We start from the raw sequence: 11,400 nt of genomic DNA, 5'->3' as shown, positions 1-11,400 counted from the left end.
CATCCTACCTTCTGTGCCCTGTGTTGCCACTGAGTATGCTCGCGAAGTCATCGATCGCGCTCACATGGTGCATCAAGTTGCCCGATCTTGCTTATTAGCCTCACAGCATCTGCAGAAAGAGCATTACGACCGGTGCCATCGCAATGTTCAGTGCGCCCCAGGTGCTTGGGTGCTGCTTTGGTCACCATGTCGTCGGGTGGGCCTCTCCCAGAAACTTCTCTCTCGTTACACAGGGCCTTATGAAGTCCTATGTCAAGTTAACGACATCAATTACGAGATCGCGCCGTTACAGTTTGATCCATCTTCAAGTCCACCCGCTGTTGACATCATGCATGTTTCGTGGCTGAAGCCATACTTCGCTCGCAGTTCTTCACCTACCATGCGCCGAGACGGCGCTTCACCACCCAGGGGTCCTGTTATGGAAGGATGAACGAAGAAAGGAAGAAGAAGATCGCGAGACGCTGGCTGCTGCAGGTTGTTGGTGGTCAGCCATCTTGTCTACGCTCACTCATGCTGTATATATATTTTGTAAATACAGTCTTTATATACTCCTAACAACCCCATAACAATATCTTTCCACTAAAGGCACTTGTAAATAGTGAAAGCAATGAGAAACAGTTTGGATGACATTTCCAGGTGCTAGCAATACCAGTGCTACTCTGTGGGACTGTGTTGCAAAGCAGGAAAAAAATGACATCCTAACTCACCTGCCATCCATCAGTTTCAAGACCCTTGACTCCCAGCGTGTCATATATGGCTCTCTTGTGGGGGTCCAGCAACACTGCATGGATAACAGGTTGAAAGAATGGAAGACGTGAGAAATCCAAGCAAGAACACGCTTCTGAAAAGCCTTGCTTATGGCTAGCAGTAAAGGCTAACTGGCAATTTTGGATTTGGCATATAGTGAAACAAAGTATGGCACAGTAATATAACTGCACGATCTGATATTGGTGTGCAATATAAAAAAGCCAAGACTGAGAAAAAATTCGCAGTTCTGCCTAAAAGGCGAAGCACCAATCGCGATAGCAAATTAGTAGATAGCTGTACGAAGTATAAACTCGTAAACATTCGCTTACTAACTAAATTAACAATGATAGAATGTGCAAAGAAAAATTAAATTATGGGGTTTTACGTGCCAAAACTACTTTCTGATTATGAGGCACACCATAGTGGAGGACTTTGGAAATTTCGACCACCTGGGGTTCTTTAACGTGCACCTAAATCTAAGTACACAGGTGTTTTAGCATTTCGCCCCCCTCGAAATGCAGCCGCCATGGCCGGGATTCGATCCCGCGACCTCGTGCTCAGCAGCCTAACACCAAATGATAGAATGTGTAAGCGTGACTCAACGAAGACATAGAAAGAAAGACACACACAGACAGTGCTGTCTTTCTGTGTCTGCTTCCTTCTACATCCTTGTTCAGTCGTGCTTACACATTCTATAATGAATTCAAACTAATTAGCCTGTCAAAGTGTTTTAACTAAATTAAACAGCACAGTGTGTTATGACTGGCGTGTAACATCCCGGGCAAAAAGGATGCTCAAAGACCATGCCTAATCGAAATGGAGGATGGATCCCTAATTTGCTATGGTTGTATCGAGTGGTTGCCGGTCTGGCAGGCACCCCGCAGTGATTACAGGCCCCTTTGTGTGTGTGCGACTCTAGGGGAGAACCCTTTTCACAAACTGTGTGACTCTAGGGGAGCACCCTTTCCGCGAACTGTCCGACTCTAGTGGAGACCCTTTCCGTGAACCAAACAGGACCTGCGGGTTGCTGCCAGAGGAGGCAAGCACATGCACATCACCTAGGAGAAAGGATCAGCCGCCCACCCCCGACCAGACTCAGTGCACGTCACATGACATTGATGTGAGCAAGATCCTGCCTACAATATTATCGGGCCTATTTAAGCAGCCTTGCAATGTAATTTTTCAATTCATTTCATTCTCTTCTTCTATATCCTTCACCAACCATTGAATAAATAGCGCAAGTTTCGCACTAGAAATTGTCTCATCCCTGCCTGGTCGCCATGGTCTACTGGACGCCTGCCGCCTGCCGACAACGCCACGCTACCCAATAGTAACGCCAGTCGAGGTTCGAGTAACCGGCGCCGTGACAGGTGTCACGCACACACAGGTAAACATGACCACATCTCAGTCGCTGAGCACGGAAACTCGCTGTCAAAATTCTGAAGTGAGGAATCATGGAAGCAGCAAGCTAATTCACCTTCATACATGTCTCGCTTCAGCACAAATAAAACGTCGAAGAGCGCATACGAAGCTACAGGCACTATGTGCATTCTGCAAACATCGCAGATCGCTTTGAAGATGAGGCCCGCATAGGCGTGCACTTTAGCCACGTTGAAGATCGCTTTCAAGACACACGAGCACTGGCAACGTGTCCCTGCAGCGTCCGCCAAAGCGCCTACTGCGGCGTCCGTCCACGATTCACGTGGCCAATACCATACTAGACGCCGCGGTTGTCTCCACTCTGTACGCAGCGGCAGGTGAGGAGGACAACAAGGCACCATAGCAGCCACTGGAGAAGAACGCCCCTCCTCCCTCACCTAACCCCCCTGCCTCACGTGCCACAGGAGAGGGCATGCATTCAGGTCGCATTCCTGACTCACGCATGCGAGATTGAACCGCATTAGCCGGCTCACCCTCACACACTCTCACTCATACGGAACCTCACGGCGACAGCAACGGCAGAAATGCACCTGGAGTGTCCATATAATTGATCACAATAAAATAACAGGCAGCATCCAATAACTGCTTTTGCTTCATGCATATTATCAACAGACTTACATGGACAAAAGCTGTCCAACATCGTCAAAGAGGAACCTTTTACTAAAGTCATGGGATGCAAGATCTACCTGTAAGCTATGACTGGAAAAGAAAAAAAAGACGCTGAGGCTACATGCATATCCGTTCAGTATTAAGCAGTTGTGAGCTATGTACTGGATATATCTGTAACATAACAATTCTTTGTAACATCACAGTGCCTTGTGACATCATGCTCAAAGCCTTGGAAAAAAGAATAAAGTAAGAAGCCCATGAATTTACATAGGTTTGGACCAAGAACCCCACGGCTCTGAAACTTGTGTTCTAGTACCTACTCTATAACTGCACTGCATTTTGGGCAAAGAAAAGTCATGTTATGGGCTTATTCCCAGAGTTTGTGAAATAGTTTTAATGGGTCACATTAAACGCAGCCTCTGAAAATAAGAATCCTCCTTTCATTGTTGAAATTAAGCCTTAAAAGTATCCAAGGGTGAGCCCAGTAAGCAATGCTTTGCGTTGTCTTCTCTTATCTTACAAAGAAAAAAAATCTGCTTTATAACTTTACTGCACTTAAGAAAATGCTTTTGATGGGTCACAGTAAAGTTAATGTAAAAATATAAAGTTAAGTGTTTATTTATATTATACCTTAATGTACCAAAGCACAGATTGAACAATAAACTGCACATGTTCTTGTCTCCTCTGATCCATTCATCCCTGGCCCAAGATCGCATGACTGACAGGTTGGTGAAGCGGCTTACGACAAGTACACCACACACGAAATCGGATAATCTTCAAAAACTTCTCATCGTAATCTAAATTACTTTCTACCTCCAACTTTACCTAAGCAATGCTCAAGTTGGTCCTCCTCTCCTCACTTCACATTACATGGGTTCCAACCAAGTATCACGGGTCTGTGACACTCCACTGCCACATTGAATTGCCCATTAAAAATAGGAGTTGAACTGTAATTTTACCGTCCTAGATCACAAAATGGCTTTGGCAAGTCACATTTAATGTAGTAGAAAGAATTATGCAGATCCCATGCACTGTGGGAATAGATATCAGAAAAGCTTTCAGTGATTTTTGCTTTGATTTACAATAATTAGGGGTGATGTTGATGGCGAATGTACAATTTCTTCAGTGTTTAGTGCAATATGAGAGTAGTGAGTTGATGATAAATGTTACCTTGCATGCACCACTGCTGTTTGCCTTCATAGTACAAAGAACAGAAAGCGAGACATGTTTGTTTGAGGCATTCCTGTGCTCCACTGTTCATAACCTCTGAGGAGGTTAGTATTGTTATTGCCTCACACAGCACGTCGCATCAGGTCGGAAGTGTTAAACTTTACTTGAATTATGGGATTGTACGGGCCAAAACCACAATTGGATTACAAGGTGCGCCACAGTGGCAGGCCACGGATTAATTTTGACCCTCTGGGGTATTTTAACGAGTACTTAAACCTAAGTACACAAGCATTTTTGTATTTTGCCCCAGTCAAAACGTGCCTGCCACGGTCAGGATCGAACCCATGACCATAGCCACAAAGCTACCAAGGCAGGCACACAACAGCTGAATTGAAGTGCGACGCCTAGACTCTACAATGTTGCCTAGACGCTATGGTGCTTTAATGTGGCTTTGGTTCTGCATACGTGCGTCATTTGTCCATTTGACAAATTTGCATGGTATTTATTTTTCAGAAATAGCAGAAACATACCATATGTTACCTTGAACTTAAATTTATTCCTATTTGTCTGTAACTGCTGTCGTGTCTAGCAGCAGCTAGGGTGCCTCTGGGGCATGCGCATTAAGCCACCCAAGCAGTAGCGCTTCCTTGTCATCTCGCATTGCCTTTTCCCTAACCTGCCCTCCCCCCAATGTATGCGAGCTGCGAGCAAAGAGTGCCAAGAGTTTCGTGGCTGCATCAGCTCTACCCATACTCAGCCTCCTCCTCCCCCCCCCCCCCTCCTCTCTACCATTCTATGTACCTCCCCAATGGAGGATTGCATGTTAGTAGAAAGGTAAGCACTGCAATGCAATGTTTCTGCAACACTTTGGCGGGGGGCCACGGATAATTACAGCCATCAAGAGGGTATTGTGGCGACGTCCAGGGAGCTCTAGAGGGCATCGTGCACATTCGATACGGTGCAAAGATCCAAAGGAGTTTCTCCCACCACCAATCTTCTTTGCCACGCTCCTGCCGTGTATATACACACTCTGAACCACACCCCGACGCAGCTTGCAAGGAAACAGCAGCAGCGCAGAAGTCAAAGAAAGAGACAAGAAAAGCTCCGCTTTAAAAAGAACATCGTTGGATGGTTACAAGTGTCACTGTGTGTAACACAAATGTGCAGGCTAGGCCTTTTCACTCCAGATCGCAAGCTTGCCAAATCACTTTGGGTCTTAAGTCCTGCTTCTTCCTTGAGATGTTAGGGTGAAGGACATATTATAGTGTTCTTGTTTAGACTACTACGCTCGTCTCCAATGCTCAAATGCTCACTGGCTTTCAAGGATACTATGGCGCAGCCAAAGACACATCATGACGACAGCATGACGACAATGGGATGACAATTCTGTAATTGTGAAGATAGTACAACGATGACAGCGTGACAATGACAGCATGAGCATAATAACTGTATGACAACAACTATATGATGACTATGGTGCAATGACGATGGTATCAGGGCCGGATTAAGAAAAATGGGGGCCCTGGGCTAATGCGCATGCAGGCCCCCTTTCCCTATACTGACCCCCCCCCTTTGTCGCCTGCTACGCTACTGGAAATATGCCATGTTTCATTTTAATTCCACCAAATTAAAAAGAACAAAGTGCGATCAATGGGATTATTATTATTGTTATTATTATAACGAAAACAACAGAACTTGCTTGAAATGCATGCTGTTGTAAACACCAACACATATGTTCACTTTGTGATTAATCTGCATTCTGTTTTCAGCAAAAGCTAGGCTTTAAGGAAAAGTTTAGAGCACTCAAGACGAACAAGAACGTAGAAAAGACAACACAGCTCAGATGTCGATCCTTCTGAAGCTAGGCTTTGTTTGCATCACTATTTAATCCCGTGAGGAGACGCATGGTTGTACCCAAAACATTCTTTATTAAAATTCAAGCACCAGACTGCAGTAATCATTATACACGTTGCTCTGTAAATATGCAATAGATATAGACTATACTTAAGGCAATACAAACACCATAAAAATGCACTAGAATACAGATGAAAATTACCAAGTGTAATTACAAAACATTATTTCAAAATATTTTTGTTAAAGGTAAGACAGGCAAGGACGACACCAAATAAATGTGGCACTATCAAAAATAAAAAAAATACAGTTCTTTATAAGCGTGCTAAATATCACAATAAGAACAAACAAGAGATGAACAACGAAGATTTGCATATCTTGAATTACAGTGCTCAGAGTTTCATTGGCAACGTGGAGGCCAGGAGGCGACACAACAAACTTATTGGAACTATTATTGCATAGCGTAAACAGTCTTCTTTTAAAATGGCATCTTTCGCACCTTTGGTTTGGTGAAATTACATGTAGTCTGTTCGAAGGATAGATCGCGGAGGAGGTCACCTTCAATTGACATGATAGCAAGCGAGTTCACCTTGTCGTCAAGGAGGCTCGAACAAAGGCGATTTTTTATCAGCGACAACTTGGAAAATGATCGTTCGGTCTCACAGTTTGCCACGGGTATGCTTAAGTACATTCGCAAAGCAACAGAAAGGTTTGAAACACATCAATAAGCTTTCTTTCATGCATCAACTTCATTATTCCCAGGGAACTCGTGTCCTAGCACACAGAGTTGTGCAGAAAGTTCGCAAACTGAATGATTTCAGCGGGAAATGCTGGCTCCAAATCATTTTTGTGGGTTTTCGCCAACTTCTCAGCCTGCTGTGCCAGAGAGGCCTCGCTCCCAACTTCTGTCAGCAATTTTAAGAATCTAAACTTTTTGCAGCGTTCAGTGTAGGCAGCCTTTCGCACTCGCAAAGCAGAGCCTAGACTGTCAAGTACAACATTGTAGGTCTCTACGATAAAACTTTTTTCTACCTTGTAGCGCACTATTGCTTTTTCCGTCCGGGTGCTTACTCAAGATGATGTGTTTGCCCTCATCCAGATAACATTGATTGGTACTTAGCGTGCGTGCTCTCTCTTCAAAGGTATCAAAGAGATGCCGCAAAGAATTAACAAAGCCTTCTAGAGAGCTCAGCAGGTCAACAGCAGTTGAAATGTCTAGGCCTGGTTTCTGAAGTGCTACACTCATTCTGTAAAAGCGCTCCAAGATTTCACTACAGAAAATCACCATGAATGCAGTCTCTAGTTTTGTCATTTTCTTGAAGAGAGAGTGCACTTCGTTCCTAGTGTCACCGTTTTCTTCCTCATTCTTTGATATAGCTTCAAGGCAACACAATACTGCATTGAAATTTTTCAGAATGGCCTTACATGATTCAGCGTGTCTTGACCACCTGGTCTCAGACAGACTTTTCAAAACAAGCTGCTGGCCAGTTCCACCCATGCTGTCCAAAAGATACCTCCATCGCTTACGTGAGGCAGCAAAGAACACATACAGTCTCTGAATTACAGTGAAAACTTTGACTGCCTCAAGGCAACTGTCAACACTACACGCACCAACTAAGTTAAGTGAATAACCAGCACACGGGACGTAGACTGCCAATTTATTCATGTTTGATTTGAGCTTGCAGTCCTTTGTATTTTCCTGACATATTACTCGCATTATCATAAGCTTGGCCCCTACAATCATCAATTGAGGTGCCATTGATCGTCAAGAGGGACATCACGGTATCGAAAAGATACAAGCCGGTATGCGATTCAATTGGAACAAATCCAAGAAAGCGTTCGTACCCTTTCTCATTTAAATAGTATCGTAAAACAACTGACAGCTGATCAACGTGAGTAAGGTCTGGAGTCGAATCAACAATTTAAGAGAAGTATTTTGCGCGTTTCACTTTGTCAACAAGACTTTCTTTGACAGCCTTTGCCATATGCTCGATAAATTCATTACAAATGGTTTTTGACAGATACGATGGGTGACCTTTTCCTATGTTCCCATAGCGTTTGATGCGCTCCTCTAAAACGGGGTCAAACTTGGCAATGGCCTCAAGCACTCCCATATAATTGCCATTTCTCGGTGAACCAAAAATCTCCTCACTGCCCCTAAACGCTAGGTTGCGCTCAGCTAGAAGCTTAATTACAACTACGTGCTTCAACACCTCTGTCCAGTAAGCGGTCTCACTGACAAGATGCTTAACCAGCTCCTTGTCAATTGTGCTGCTCGAGTTAGAGCGGGCGAGCCATGCTGCCACATAGTTCCGGTGCTCGATGCTATTTACATGTGCACAAACCTTTTCTTCTGCTCTTTTCCAATCAGAAAAGCCGTGTGCGGTGAAAGCACTGGGGTTGCTTGAAATCGAAAATAGTTTGCACATGAAACAGTCAATGGAACCTTTGGACTCCGAGTACATTAACCAGGGTCGCTAGTACGCCTCCCCATTTACAGCCTTTCGCACGAAAAGATGAGGTGACATTTACTGTTTCTGAGTTTTATATTGCCTTTCGAAAGACGGAAAATTTTCTGCCTAATTTTGAAAATATAATGGCCCTTTCTCAAGGCATACACTTTGAAAGCTGTCAGTAATAACGTCCGGCCACTTAGCAGGGTCAATTCGGAGAATCTCGCAATTGTACCTCTTGCTGTGGGGGTGTCTGTACTTTTCTGTTGGCGCAACGAGAAGCCGCCTCGTTCGTCCTCTCGAGGCACACTTTGTGGGTGGGAACATGATTATTTTGAAGCCAAACTAACAGGAAACAAGTGAGTCAGTTCTTGGAGTGTTGTTTCCTGGGGCTCGTCAGTAGAAGGAGGCTCATCGGGGAGGTTTGGCACCTGTTGATCAGCAGTAGTAGAAATCGGATGTGGCGGACCGGACACCTGGAGCTCAGTGGCAGGGGCACGGCCAAGTAGCATAGACGTTGCTGACTCAGGAACAGGACAGGGCTCAGTTAGTGTTGGTTGCTCAAAAATATGGAGGACCAAAGTTGGCACCGTTTTCACAGGATCCAGACAGCCAAGATGAGTCAAATCTTGCTTCTTGCCAGGAAACTGTGGTGATGGAGTTGGCAAGTCCTCCACAGAAGCACCGTCGGTACTATTGGGAGTTTGGCACGGACTCTCAGTAGAGCGATTATACTGCTCCGCGGAAACTGCATTCAGTAGGTACTTCGTCATCTTTGTTAGCTTCTTTTCATGCTCTTCTCTTTCTAACTTCGCCTTTCGTATAGACGCCCTACTTTGATGCTTCCGACCGAGCATTTTCGCATGAATGGATGCTAATTGTTCACCGGGCACTTCGTCAGTCCGACGTGACTGCAGGTGTCCAACGGTGGCCGTCCCGACGACTGGCACACGTTGCCTGGATGGTCCGTGACTGGCCGAGAGTGGTGCGTCCCCCGGGAGCTCCTTAGCGGGCGGGCTTATGCAAGCTTAACCCGTGGCTCATGGCTGAATCGCAGCCCGTGATCAACTTTCTTTTACAGACGCATGCCGCGTCTGCCTGTTACTGGCGCCAAAGCAGGCGTTCACATACGCATAGAGTTCCTTGTACAAGTTCCCTCCTTCTCCGTACAAAGTCACTTCTTCTCTCATTCCAGTCTCGCCTTCCTATTGGCTAGGAGCAATCGTCTGTTCTGGGAGGTTCTCGATTTTTCTTTCGCCCTGTCGACGCCGAGTGCGAGAACGAAGGGGAGAGGGCGACTCCTAGCGCGGGCGAAGTTATGCGCCCTCCGTTGCTCTGAGTCATCTTTTTCTACTTCTTTCTGGAAAGTTCGGTGGCGAGTCTGACCTACTTTTTCCGTCGAGTGCGCGCGAGGGTGCGCAGCCACTAGGCAGGAATGGGCCCTGGAGACAGGCCTTTGTGTCCAGCTCTCCAACTTCCCCCTTCACTCTTCCACAACCCTAGCCCGAACAGTAAACATTCCATGCCCCACGGCAAGCGGACAAAAGCACGTGTGACATCTTTTTTCCTTTCCTGCCTAGACTCTGCCATCAGACTCATCATCTGCTATTGAACTAATGCTCCCCCGCCCAAATGACCATCATGGTAAAGAAAAGTCGAATGGGAGGCACTGTTGGGTACTGCAGCACATCCTTTCTATGAGAAGGACAGCGGCGGAACTATTTGAGAGGTGGAGGGTGGCGTGGTGGTGACGAGGGGCAAGGGAGATTTACTTCCTCATCCCACATTACATGTTTTAGGTGTTTCCCCCTTGCCCATCCTTTCCAAACAGTACTGGACAGACGGACTGACAGGAAACCACGAAAACTCTTCCAAGCAAACACACCTCGCTTCGTAAGAAAGAGGGCCCCACCGGGGTGGCGGGGGATTCCTGTTTTTGCAGCTCAACAAGCTCTCCCCAAATGATCAGGCTAAACGCATGCTGTTGCATTAGGCGGGGGGCCCCGTCTGCTCGTTCTGGTTTTCTCGCTTCATACACGTCGCTCGAGTTCCGTTGCCCATGGTTCCATATACTAAGCAGGTTAGAATAAATGGCCCCCCTTCTCCTACTGTCCGAGATGAGGGCCTGGGCTGCAGCCCCCTTAGGCCCCCCACCCTTAATCCAGCGCTGGATGGTATGACAAAAATCGTATGAGAAATCTCAAACGACGATGATGGAATGACAATGATGTGATGACGATAGCATGACAACAATGGTATGGCGAGAATCGGATGACAAATCTGGAATGATGACGATGGAATGACCACGATGGCATCACAACGACAGTACGACAATGAATTCATGACGACAATTTGCATGACGACGATGACATGACAATAGCATCATATTCAATATTGGATGATGATGGCATGCTTACAATGAAATGACAAAGAACGAATGACATCAATAGAATGATGGATGACAATGGGATGATGATGAGTGAATGATGATGATGGCACAATGATGACTGTATGACGACGGTGGTATGAGATGGCGAGATGGCGATGGCACATACGCAGCAGCACATAGTCATGGGAACTGTATACTGCACTACCTTCGTGATTAGCCCACCACTGCAAACTATGCCAATGGGGCACAACTGAGCAACAAGCTAGGAAAAGCTAACACTTTACTACGAAATTTTTGGACTGAACTTAAACCACAAAAGTATTGTGAAATTTGTAAATGTGCTATGACATCAACTAGAGAGTGCAGAAAAGTATTAGTCAACTCCATGGCTTCCAATGATTGCAACAGCAAGGTGTAGGCTGCCTTGATGCTCACCTCCGAGCAACCGCATACCTGAACCCTACACACACCATACGCTTTCGGTCGAACTAAAGTTCTTGCAAACAAATCCGTGGACATCACAGTCTCTCCTCTATGTTCCATAGTCAAGGTTCACGTCTTTCGAGAAGTTGCTACTGATTTGTGCATGTGACATTCTGGACAACTAAACAAACTTCACCACATCACCTACAACCTAAACCACCACTTAGGATGAATTTGTCTGCTTACAGGGGCACAAAGGGACAAAAAAGTGACAGCAGTTACTGAACAGCACACAGTGACATTCAAGTGAAGACCAAT

The 11,400-nt window shown here is 45.7% G+C and overlaps 1 protein-coding gene across 1 annotated transcript in view; it reads right to left on the bottom strand.

The window, feature by feature from the left end:
• The window catches only part of LOC142575438 (dnaJ homolog subfamily C member 11), a 49,556-nt gene that overhangs the window by 36,839 nt on the left and 1,317 nt on the right, over positions 1-11,400 (bottom strand). Inside the window, exon 3 of the mRNA XM_075684814.1 lies at positions 708-781. Coding sequence (XP_075540929.1) covers positions 708-781 — 74 coding nt within the window. The remainder of the gene's footprint in view (positions 1-707; positions 782-11,400) is intronic.

The sequence above is a fragment of the Dermacentor variabilis genome, chromosome 3, assembly GCF_050947875.1.
Source record: "Dermacentor variabilis isolate Ectoservices chromosome 3, ASM5094787v1, whole genome shotgun sequence".
In the NCBI taxonomy this organism is placed as follows: Eukaryota; Metazoa; Arthropoda; class Arachnida; order Ixodida; family Ixodidae; genus Dermacentor; species Dermacentor variabilis.
This window is presented reverse-complemented; position numbering and strand designations above follow the sequence as displayed.